At 39.8% G+C, this 13249-nt stretch overlaps 1 protein-coding gene across 1 annotated transcript in view; it reads left to right on the forward strand.

Moving 5' to 3' along the window:
* The first annotated feature begins 635 nt into the window (after window positions 1-635).
* CRYL1 (crystallin lambda 1) overlaps window positions 636-13249 on the forward strand; it is a 1333661-nt gene continuing 1321047 nt past the window's right edge. Inside the window, exons 1-2 of the mRNA XM_044073192.1 lie at window positions 636-1085; window positions 1188-1295. Of these exons, the coding sequence (XP_043929127.1) occupies window positions 1039-1085; window positions 1188-1295 (155 nt within the window). The 5' untranslated portion in view covers window positions 636-1038. The remainder of the gene's footprint in view (window positions 1086-1187; window positions 1296-13249) is intronic.

Here is a 13249-nt window from a genome sequence, read left to right on the forward strand (position 1 = left end):
TTGCTCAAAAGTTGAAATTACGTCGAAAAGAACCACCCTTCTTAATTATATTGTGAGTTCAGTGTGGGACAGACTGATGTTAATCTCGGCAAAAGTAGTTTTAAAAACGACCCCAGTAAACAACTCTACAACTTTGGCGACTATTCAACAGTTTTAGGAGCACAGAACGACAACCATCTTACCCCACAAATAAAAAAATATGCCGTGAAGCAGTCCTCCCTCTACATCTAAAATAAGTGTGTACCCAGGCATACTCTTTGTAATCTACGGAGTACACTTTTTCTGCGCATCATATCATTTTTTAGGTCATATGATGTCTGCAACCCTCTAAACGAATCCCTTTAACATCAGGTAAAATATTGCCAATCTAAAAACAATAGTTTTAGAGGAAATAGCTGAAAATGTTACTTACATTTCTTATGTATTGGGGGGAGGAGTCGCGTTTTGAGAGATCTGTCCATTTACAGCTTGTGAATACAAAACGGAATGTTTGCTACACCCCGATCTAAAATACATACCTCTCACCCTTCTAGGAAAAGAAACCTGGACAAAGCCAAAACAATTAGGTGATAAAGGCCAAAAACATACGGACACATTTAAATGTTGCTCTGATCGTTTTATTCTAGCAACGCTCTAAACTGTTCTTATTGTCGAAATGCATTTCCTGGTGGATAGGAAGTTTTGATACTCAAGTAACTTCAAGTATCAATGACTTGCTAGAAAACCCACATATTTTATGAGAAACATTTGAAACGAATATCTGGACAGTTCAGATGTATGACCCTGTATAAGACAAACGCATTCATTCACACTGTCAGTTCTGAGTTTTAACTTGAGCAGTTTTGTGAATCAGATCCCTTAAACCGTCACGAGTTCCTCCTCCCACTAGTTCCTCCTCCCACTAGTTAATTTTTAGTCGGCAGATTTTAGATCCCCTTTAACGTCGCCTTTAACTGCGGCGTGTCTGCTCTATCACTTTAGTGTTGTGAAAAGTCAGGAAGGAATAAGTCTCGTGCACTTTGTAGACAAACCCGAATCATGGAGCGAGGAAAGCAAAATATCAAACAAGTTGTGATCGTCGGCAGGTAAACAGTGGGCATAACTGACACAATTTAGCCACTATTTGGTAGGAGCATAATCTACATTTTCGTTGTAACCGAGAAGCTGATTTGTTTTCTTTTTTGTAGTGGATTGATTGGCCGCAGTTGGACAATGGCATTCACCAGCGCAGGTTATAAAGTAAAGTTGTACGATATTCTCTCTCAGCAGATTCAAGTTGCTATGGAAGCAGTAAGGTAAGTTAACATGTTTAACGTGTATCCAGAAGTGTAAATACTGGTGGGAGTTTTCTCAGCAGACAGCTACTGCACGTGTGTTTTCTTTGAAGGTAAGTCCCAATTTCCGCCTTTATCTGTCATAACAAACTGCTTCATTGCTGTTTGTTGCTTTAAAAGAGCCGTGGACAATCGCCCTCTTATACTGATTGGTTGCTTGCTGAGCAGGGAGTGGCTGACTACCTCTGAAGGGTTCGCACAATCTGGGGTTAGCATTTAAAATTATTTTTTATATACATTGATATTCTTTACAAGCAGTTCACGGCTGCTGCTGGTGAAGACAGTACCTATGATGTTGGCACTAAACTTGCGGTAGCCCAGTGTTGTATTTGAATGTAGTTTCAACTTTCTCATTATTTGTTATTATTATACAATACGTAGCTTAATAAAATTATTTTAATGAACTTGATAAATGATGGGGTTAATATCAATATGTCAGTGCACCAAAGATCTTCCCCTGGATTTCAGAACAGTTTGCATTTGAGGAAGGAACAGTTTTAGCTGCATGTGTTTTGTCATTGCTAGAAAACTCTTGTGTAGCCTCTTAATTTAACTGTAAATTGTTGTGGATTCTGGTCTTTGGTGACCCCCCCCCCTCCCCGTTTTCTGTGTTACATACACCATACTTCAGTGAATTATTCTTGGTGTGGCTAGAACATTTTTGACCCAGACCATCAATACTTTCATAGGTGGGTATTAGGCTAGGTGCCCTTGCGGTTGTGGGCCATTTTAAGACTAGCCAGTTTCCTTTTTTTTGTGCTCACATTAACTTAGATCAATAACAAATTCATATGTTACTGATGCCAAGCTGTGTGCTAAGATGGACAATAAAAATGTGGTGGTAGAGTAGATCTGCACCATGAGTAGCCATAGCAGTATTTATATCTATTTTTCAGGAGCCCACCGAGACCTTGGCATGCACTTTGAGGGCAGATGGCAGAGAAAAATACAATATGCTTTTTAAATTATCATTATCACAAGATGGTTGGAAGATGATTTTTATGTCTGTATGTTCTGGTATGCCAGTTGTATAATCAAAGATTTTGTTCAAAAGAGCTTGTGTTAAGTCTGTATCATCCCATACTATGAGTACAATTCTTTTACTAAACACACAGGTAGACAAAAACAGATGATGAATTTTGGATTCTTTTCAGACTTCGTCACCACCCACAGGCAAGAAGATGACAGCTTTTTATTCACATTTCCCCCATTCAAGACTTAACCTATATCATTGCATTGAATATCAAGATGGCAGAAGCAGTTTTTATTTCCAACCCCTATCTACTGCAACAATTTCTTTAAAATTTCTGTATACACTGTGTGTGTGTATATGTGTATATATATATATATATATATATATATATATTTACAAATATATTTACACTTAGGAAATTCTGTCAAATGCTATTTTATTTGTATTGCATATGCTCCAAGCAGTTTTTTACTCCTCAGGTAAGTCTGTCATTTTATTCAGGGGTTTTCCCCATTGGCCTCCTGTATAAAATGGTTAGTTCCCAGAAGTCCCAGTTAACAAAATAGGAGTATACACAACCAAAACAGAAAACGCTGTACCATTCCAAGCTCAAAAAACAAACTCAAAGAAAAATAAATCTTGGAAACAACTTGAAGCCCAAAGAAGCAATACTATTGTGAAACAAACATTTAATCTACATAAAAAATGAATAAGTGCTTTTGTCTCATATAAGAGTTGCACAGAATTAAGATACATCATCAGATTCATACCTTAGCTAAACAGCCACACATTTAAATGTAGGAATTGTCACATGTCTATAAACCTTATTACACTTCTTTTTGAAAAACACCTTAGATATGTGTAAGAGACATATAAATGAATACCTTAAAATTTATTTGAACTTAAACTACTACTTTCAACTTAATATTTTCCTTTTCCTTTTTAATACACACTTTTTTATTCCGGCATTTTAACCTCCCCCACTCATGCATCCAGCATAATTTGCCACTTGTGTTTAGAGTAATTTAATGCATTATATCTGTTAGCTCCCATATTACTGATTGATACTTGTTCCAAAACAGTAAATATATATTTTTTAAATATGGACATACTATGGAGAGCTTGAATAACACATTGGTCACATTGCTATTTTTTATAGAGTTAATATGATTATACATCCATTTTGTTGATCTTATCAATGTGAAAGTTTTCACAGGGCATACAAATTGTAATTTAAAGGAAATATGTAAAATTACATGTGCAAAATTCACTAACGTCATATGTTCTGGTGGTATTGCTACAGTAAAAACTCACCCCTTCTAATACAAACCTACACATCTTACAAGTTTTACATGTGAACATCCCCTTTTTAGGTCATTCTGTTAAACAAACGTTTGAGTATTATTTTGAAAAATATTTTTGCTATTTTTACATCTATTTTTAAAAATAGGACCATTACCAGTTGTCCTGAAGACATCTTTACTTCCACTCAAAATTCTCCAGTTTTTAGTTATTTTTTTATTGCTACTGAATCCAAAGAATAATTAAGTACCATGTCCCAACTATTGTCACTTGTGATTTGTTTATTTTTTTGAAGCTTGACCACTACCATTAACTTCTTCACATTTAGACTTGATCACAGAATAAACCACAGCCTCTGGGTACCCCATCTTCATAAACTTGTCTTTTAAATCCATGTAAGTAGCATCCAAAACTACCTCTGCTTTAGTTAAACTCTGGTTCGGACACACTTCTAACTAGACCTTTCATATAAAGTGGATGCATACTTTTGTAATGCAGTAATGTGTTACTAGGTGCATGCTTGAAAGACTCACCAATGTCTGGCTCTTTGGTGACTTTCTTCTTGTGTATCAAACGGTCCAGAAAACAAATTCTGTGATTCAATAAACATCACACTTTTATTGATGTAAGACAAAAAATCCTTCAATTTACCATGTGTTCCATCCCAAATTAAAAAAAAAATTTCAGCAATAGATGTATATGTGTACAAATAAAGGGCCAGAAGGCCATTACTAAATTGGCAAAGTTAGGGGCCATTGCTGCACCCATAACAACTCCTATTTTTGCTGATTATTTTTATTTTCAAGGAACATTTTTATCGAGTACCCTTTCCATTCATTCCCTTAAAAATGTAATCTCCTCTACTGTGTAATCAATCTCCTGTTACAGCACACTAGATGCTCATTCAACCGCCATGTCCCAGAGAATAACCGTGCATAAAGATTTAACATCAACTGTAACAAGGAGATCTGTTTCTTGATTTTTTTTATGGGGGGGGGGGGGCGGCAATCCATTTAAAATTAAATGACTCTCTTACATAAGAGGGACTTTGACTGACAACTTTTTAAAAGATAAATCCACAATTACTGAAATCAGTTCAAGCTTAGAACCCTTTGCTGATCCAGTAGGTTTAAGTGTGGGGGGTCCTTACTACTTTTGTGAATCTTCAGGATACCAAATAAGGCCCCTAGAATAGGGTCTGATACCTGAAAAAATATACAAGTCTTCTGTCATCATACCTTGCATAAGTGAATCATACAACCAAGTGTCTGTCTTTCTCTAACTTTTAAACACTTGTACCTTAGTAATTTATGTGCAACACTCGGCATCACTTAACATCTCTAACATACTGTTTTCATAATTTGTAAGATTCTGAAATACTGTAGCACCACTTTTATCAGCTTACCTTATTGTTCTGTCAGAACATAATGAAAACAAAGCTTTTGTTTCTTCCATAGTTAAGTTAAAATGTTATTATTGCACTTACCTTTTAAAATGTTGCCTAATTTCATTTTCACAACTTTGTTCAAATGCTCTTGGATCTTAAAGGATAGGATGTTACTTCCATAATTTTCTGACACCTCAGTTCCCTTGGAAACCTTATTGTTGTTGTTTTTTGCTCTTAGATTTGTAATCCTCTGTGTCTCAAACATACTACTTTTTTCAAAAAACTGTATTTTCAACTTTAACCATAATACCTTTTATTCTATATTTTATTTCCATCTTAGTGGACACCTAAATAACTTGTCCACAGTAATGTCCAATTCTGAGTATCTCACTGAAATAGTGAAAGGTTTCTAAGGGGATTGAGGTGTCAGAGAATGATGGAAGTAAGATCCAGTCAAGAACAGAGGTTACATCAGGCAATTTTGAGATTTAGCCTACAGTACATGCTGATCATTTTTTTTAAAGAGGAGAACAGCAACAAACCAGCTCTACAGAGGCCACCAAGAGTGGCAGAGATGAACAAAACTCAGTAGATGAATCCCCTAATAGTCAGTGGAGTGATGATGGAGGCAGTATCAAAGGAAAGGCCCCAGAGGTAAAATTATTATCAGAATTACAATCAAAGATTAGAGGTATTATAGAGAGCAGAGGATCATCCATTGGTAATGAGCTGGGCAGAAGTGGTTCAAAAAAACATCCAAGAAACACTTTTGGTAACAAGAAATGCAAAGAAGGACTTGTTGATAACTAATACCAGATTGCCTTGTCATTTTAAAATTTTCAGTTTGTCCAACAAGATTTTAAATCCATCTGACATTAGTCTTAATAAAAGTTTTTCATTTGTGCTATTCAAAATGGTGGATTTGGTAGAAACCATTAGTTGTTTAAAGGCATATATTTATCTGACATTTGTTTACTGGATGGTCCCAATGGATCAAAAATAACCTGTTTTCAATGGCGTCCCAGTGAAAAAAGCTCCAAATACAGACCCTAATATACAGACATTATAAACAGATCATCACAATAAAAAAGTGAAACAAATATAAATGTGCAAATGTTATAGGTAGAGCAATATGAAAATAAATGTGCATACAGAGGAATAAAAGAAAATAGATACTCTATGAGGCAGATGTTCGGAAAAACAACATGTAACATGGTAAAACAGTCTATTTATATGTAACGCATAATATTGAAAGATAGCCTTTTTTCTGAGTAGAGGGCTAGAGTTAGTTCATATACGGCAGAAGGAGGAAAAGGATAGTAGCAGCAGATTGGGGAGAGAGTGGGGGGGGGGGGTTTAGACAGGAGTAGAGCATGGGCATCGCCAAGAGTTGCTGAGGTGCTGTTTTAGAGACGTTTTGAAGACAACTAGGTTAGGAGCTAGGTTTGAGCAGCCTATCTGTCCCTGGAGGAGTGGTTTCAGCCCAGAAATTAGTAGTTTATTGGCCATTTTGGGCTAATTTCTATCTCTTTCATTTCCCTGCTATAAAACCCATATTTGCAAGGTTTTGCATGCTGGGCAGCACCGGTTAGCTAGGGTATAACTATCCCTGGCTCCACAAAGTCTACTCTTCAATTTTTTCCCTTGGAACTAGACAAACATTCAACTTAAGCACTCGAACCATTCACTTCTCATCCCGGCACTTGCTCAAAACTCATAGCAAACACTAATAAACCTTAGCAGTAGACCCCCTCCCCCTATACTGTAGAGAAGGACAAGGCTCTCTATTTGACCTTACCAGTCAATCAGTAAAACAGTTCACTGTACCTTTCCAGGCATATCCAAAGGGCAGTTTCAGGTGTACTCTCCGGTCCAACTGGTGAATCTGGGCATTTCGAGGCAACGTTACAATTGCCTCATGTACACAGACAACCCTCTCCTCCTTCCACCAAACACTAATACATGCGAGAGATGCAATTACACAGCCAAATTGGAGGCTAAGCTCTCTCAACCCAAGACTAGACCAGACAGTCAAGAGGAGAAGGGAATTACTTTTATCACACCACCAGTCTCACATAGACCTATGAAACCAGCACCGGCAAAAAACACACATAAATACATGAAAACATACTTGGAGGCTCTAAATAAAAATCTGCAAAAGCAACAGAGACCTCCAAAGCAGACATCCAAGCAACCTCCACCCCCCCAATACAAACCATGAAACACATACTTCACAAAACCAGTGTGCCACACAATCACAGCCCTTAAGGCAAAATAACATACCCAACACATTAGTAATAGGTGACTCTATAGTCAGGCACACTGACGTCCCACTCACTAGGCTGAACAAGGAAACGGTTACTGTTAGCTGCCTGTCGGGTGCCAGGATCCGCCACATAACACAAGCACTCAGGTCACTCCAGATCAAGTACAAATATGACTCTGTCATTCTCCATGTTGGTGTGAGTGACCTGAGCCGTACCTCCCTGGACTACATGAAAAGAGACATGGAGGAGCTCTCTGATCACGTAGCCCAGGCCAATATGACCCTGACCCTGAGTAGCATCCTGCCCTCACCAAGAATGATACCATAGTATAGAGAAAAAAATGATCAATTTCAACAATTGGATAAGCTTCTGGTGTCATTCAAAGGGTATCCAGTGTCTGTCAGCCTGGGATGACATGCTTGACAAGCCACGCTGCTTCTCTAGAGACGGCTTGCACCTGTCACCCTTAGGCTTTCGAATACTGGCTAAGGCTCTTGCCACCCCCATAGTGCTTTTTTAGGCAAGGCTCAAAAGACAAACCCAGCACCATAAATAGCACAAGTAACAAAAAACTGAGGGTAATGCTACTCAATGCCAGAAGTCTAAACCTCAAAATGCACACACTCGAGGCACTCCTCAGTATGGAGAAAATCGATATATGTGCAGTAACAGAAACCTGGTTTAAGGCTCCAGAGAGCACCCCAGCACTACCAGGCTACAACTCGTACCATACATTTCGGCCACAAAACCCGGACCAAAATACAGAAGGTGGGGGAGTATCCATATTCATCAAGGATACCCACACCTCCAGGTTAGTGGCACAGCACGATGCTTCAGAGATCATCCACGTGCAGCTAACAACGGGCAAAACTGCTGTTCAAATTATAGCTTGCTACAGATCACCCACCATGTCCCAGGACCCCCACTCCGCATTTCTGGAAACACTGGGAAACATAAAGGTCCTACCTAACACCCTGATGTTTGGTGATTTCAATTACCCAAACATTAACTGGGAGAACTACTCAAGTACAAACTCCCTTGCCCAACATTTCCTAGAATTTCTAAACTCAAAACGCCCTGGATCAACTGGTCAACACCCCCACCAGAGGTGACAACATATTGGACCTAGTCATCACCAACATGGGCGACCGGTGTTCCACACCGGAGGTCAACCCCTCGCTGGTTAGATCTGACCATAAAGTAATCACTCTGGATATCCACATTCCGCCACCATCCCCGGTCAAAGAAACCACTGTGAAAAACTTTTCAAAAGCAAACTTCACGTTACTTAAGACCGAGGTGGAAAGTTTCAAAGCCCCCATGCTAAAGGATAACACTGTCCAAGCTGCAAAATCCTATACTAATGCACTCTACAGGCACCTACAAGAATGCATGGATCGTGCTATCCCAAACCAAACCAAGACTCACTCCTCCAAGAAAAGGAAACCAGTCTGGTGGACTCCTGCCATAAACAAGCTATACAGTAGAAGGAGGAAACTAGTACAGAAAAGAGTAAAATCCCAAGAAGGGAAGACATCCCTGATCAGTATCAGCAAGAAACTACATTCCCTCATAAAATCATCCAAGACTAGCTTCGAAAGAAAAATTGCCATGGACTCCAAGGATAACCAGAAGGCATTCTTTAGCTGTGTCAAGAATCTAAGTGGCAATTCTCAAATCTGCTCGGAGTTAGTGCAGAATGGCACAAAATACACTGAACCGACCGATATAGCCAGCATCCTGGCAGACAGGTTTATTGCAAACTTCAACCCCCTCTCACCCCCAAAAGGGCCCATAACTATACCAGAAGAATGTAGTGCCCCTGAAATCATAGACACTCAGGTTGAAACAGCCCTCTCCAAAGCCAAAAACACAGCATCAATGGGACCGGATGGTGTCCCAGGCTGCATCCTTCATGAGCTCAAAGATGAACCCCTCACCTAAACACACTGTTTAAACTCAGCCTCTCCACAGGCTACGTGCCCACAGAGTGGCGCACAGCAATGATTATTCCGCTTCACAAAGGTGGTGCCACAACGGACCCTGGGAACTATCGCCCTATAAGCCTGACTAGCTTGGTCTGCAAAGCTATGGAGCACATCATCATGGATCTCATGAACAGAGACATTGGAAACCTCCAAACACCGGACCCTACCCATTTCAGCTTTAAGGGCAGATCATGCCTTCTAATCATGGCGGACGTCTTTGAGACAGTTACCAAGGCTATAGACGAGGGGAAAGGTGGTCCATACAGCTTACCTAGACTTCACAAAGGCCTTCGACACCATTCCCCACTCAGCTATTATAGACAAGCTCACCAGCCTGAACATAAACCCCTACGTCATGAGATGGGTTGCCAACTGGCTCACGGACAGAACCCACATGGTAAGAGTTGCAGGAGCTAGGTCTGACTCTAAACCAATTACAAGTGGCGTTCCCCAGGGCTCAGTCCTAGGACCCCTCCTGTTTAGCATATACTTCTCAGAGGTACAGGCAAGCACAGGAGGACTATGGCTGACCAAGTTCACAGATGACTGCAAACTAGGGGCTGTAATGGACTCTCCGGCTGACACAGACAACCTCCAAAAGGGTCTCACTGAGACAGATACCTGGTGTCAAAACCATGGCCTCAAGCTAAATGCCAAAAAGTGCATAGTCATCCCCTTTGGAAAAAACAAAGTACCCACAAACTACCACATTGGTGGTAACCCCCTAAATACGGAAGATGTAATAAGGGATCTGGGGACCCAAGTAGATAATAACCTCTCCTTTGATAATCACATTGCCAAAGTGGTTAGAAAATCCTTCTATGTGGCCCACCTAATCACAAAAGGGTTTGCATCCCGATCAAAAGAGGTCATTGGTCCCCTCTACGCATCACTCATCAGATCCATCATAGAGTACAATGCCCCATTTGGGGTGTACCTTACAAGACACCTGCAACAACTGGAAAGACCACAGAAGTACCTCCCCAAGAGAATCACTGGCCTCAAGCAGATGCCCTATGCAGCTTGACTGAAGAAACTCCAGCTGTACTCGGTTGCATACCACCTACTCAGACATGATCTCTGCCTGACATACAAGGCCAAGTCCAACCCAGAATTGATGGACATGCTCCACCTAAAGAAAACCATATCCCCTCGACCCACACGCTCCAGGGATCTAAACCTCACCTCAACAATAAATAGGACGTGCTGGAGGGATAAATTCCTGTCCCACAGATGCTCTGGAACAAGATTCCAGTCTACTTTAGGCAGAGCTCCTCGCTAACCCTCTTCAAGAGAAACCTTGACGAGTGGATGGGAAACAGAAATTTTACCCCAGGGATCACTTCAAAGGCTCTGCTGGACAGAGGCACAGGGAACTAATCTAAGGGGGCAGCAAAAGCCAACACATTCCGGCTAGGCTTGTAAATGCAGTTGGGCAGATAGCCAAGTACCTACCTATGAACCTAGGAATACTTGATGTAAGTAGCGTGAGTGAGTTCCAATCTTTAGAAACAGTGTGAGAGTATAGGCTTTGTCCAGGTGTTTTAGAGGGTTTGGAGATTGTGAGAAGTTTCTTATCTTCGGACCAAAGAGTTCTGTTTGGGTTATAGGGTTTGTTGATGTAGTTCAGAGCTGGGCAGGCTAGGGATTTATAGAATATGTGGTGTAGTGTGGGTAGATGCACAAACTGTAGGTGATTGGAGAATTCTTGTCAGTTTAGTATTTGTAAAGATGTACAATTATGTGTTCTAGTTTTAGAGTTTGTGGCAAACTTGGCCACTTTGTTATAACACTGTTCCATTTTGGATCTAATGGAGATCTGTAAGTTTGTGAGTATAGGGGCACCATAGAGAAAGGATGGTGGGAGGACAGTTTTGGCAAGAATAATTCTGCTTGATGAGTTAAGGTGGTGTTTGTTTCTGTAGAGTATTTCAAGTTTCTGGTGTTTTTTATGTTTTGTTGAACATGGAGATCAAAATTTAACTGATTATCTTTGATAACACGTAGCAATTTTGTGTGGTGTACTATTTCAATGGTAGTGTTGTCAGTCAAGTGTATTTTGAATTGATTTAGGTCGACAGGGCAATATTTCGTCTGGAAGAGAAGTAGTTTAGTTTTCTTAAGGTTAAGGAAGAGTTGGGAGTTAGTAAGCCATAATTCAAAGGCTTGGAATGTCTGTTGTATGATGGAAACAAGATGGGATGGTGTGGGAGAAGTGCAGACGGTCGTGGAATCGTTTGCATATTAAATGAGAGTTCCAGAAGATGAGGCATTGCATAGGTCATTTGTGAATATATTGGAAAAGTAGGGGTCCAAAGATAGAAGCTTGTAGGACTCCAATGGGGTTAGGTAGAAAGGAAGAGATATTTTTGACCATTTTACTGAACGTTTTTGATCATGTAAGTGTGGAACCATTTTAGTGTGGGATTACCAAAACCTAAGTAAGAGAGCGTGTCTAGGAGAATGTAATATGAGACTATGTCAAATGCCTTTGAAAGGTCGAGATGTGTAACAGATGCAAACTTACCTGAATCTCTAGATCTGATTTGGTGAAAGATAGGAGGGCTGTTGATGTATTGTGGCCTGGCCGGAAACCATGTTGGGTATTGGAAAGAAGGTTGTTTTGTAGTGGGTATTTCATAAGTTGCTGATGAAAACATTTTTCTAGTATTTTTGAGATGGGAGAAAGTATGGATATGGGTTGGAAGTTGGCAATGTCAGAGGAGTCACCCCCTCTGTGAACAGGAATGATGTGGGACATTTTCGAAATGGTTTGCACTAATGATTCACATATAGATCAATTAAGCAAGATGCTAAAAGGGTAAGCTATACAATCCACAGCTAATTTTAGGTGTAGAGGAGGGAGGTTGTCTATAGAGGTAGAGCAAGGTTTAAGTTTCTGCAGTAGTCTTTTTATGAGGGTAGTGGGTATTGGTTGTAGTAAAAAAGAGGTTGAGTTTAATGAAAGAGGTTTTGGGCCATGGAGGTGGAGGGGGTCACTGCCAGATGAAGAGGTGCTGCCATGGGTAGTAGAGTAGGAAGAGGAGGGCGGCTTAGTGGTCAGACCAGCTATGGATTTTATAAAATGATTGAAATCATTGGCTGTTAGAAAAGGAGGGTTATTGGGTGAAGAGTAGTAGTGTTTTTTGATCCTGGTTTAAGTAAGTTTGAGATTAAAGACCAGATTATTTGGGGGGGGATTAGTTCTGTGCTCCTGTTGTAGCTGGATGTAGTAAAGTTGTTTATCTTTGGTAGCCTGTCTTTTTACTGTATTTTGCAGCTGTTGGAAAAGTATCAGATCTATTTCTCTTTTACTGTGCTGACACATATTCCAGGTGTTATCCATTTTTTAATTAAATCTTTACATTTCTTGGTTAGCCAGGGGTAAGTCTTTTATTGTGTTTTGGTGATAGCATGTCAAGTAAGTGTAGGAAACAGTTGTTGAAGTAGAGTACTGTATCATCTAAAGGCAGATGTTTTAGTTGTGACCAGTTTGTTTTATGAAGTTGTTCATTGAACTTGTCTATAGAGAAATTTCCTAGGTTGTAAATGAATTTTAGTGTGTGTTTTAGGTATGTGTGTAGATCTGGTGGCAAAAGCAGGAGGGTAGTCACTTAGGGTGTTTGGAACTGTACTGGTGGATATAAAGTTAGAAGGATGTGAAAACAAGATCCAGTCCTAAGGTATATTGATGAGTGCAGTATTTGTTGTATCTAGTAGGGCAGTTGAGTTGAGAGAAACTATAAAGGCTGATGCTATTTGTTGGTAGCTGTAATGTAAGAGATTACCAGTCTATGTTAATGTCTCCTAAAATAATAGTCTCATGTATAATAGTTTGTGCGGCCCAGAATAGAATGTCTTCTAGGATGGGAGTATTTTGCCCTGGGGAAATGTAGAGAACAATGATGCAGATTTGTTTGGTATTATTAAGACTTGGGAAGGATATGAGAATACCTGCTGAAGAAAAAGTAGGGGTATAATTAGTATATGGTGTAACA

Source organism: Protopterus annectens, chromosome 5.part1 (assembly GCF_019279795.1).
Source record: "Protopterus annectens isolate FY-2018-M chromosome 5.part1, PAN1.0, whole genome shotgun sequence".
Lineage (NCBI taxonomy): Eukaryota > Metazoa > Chordata > Ceratodontiformes > Protopteridae > Protopterus > Protopterus annectens.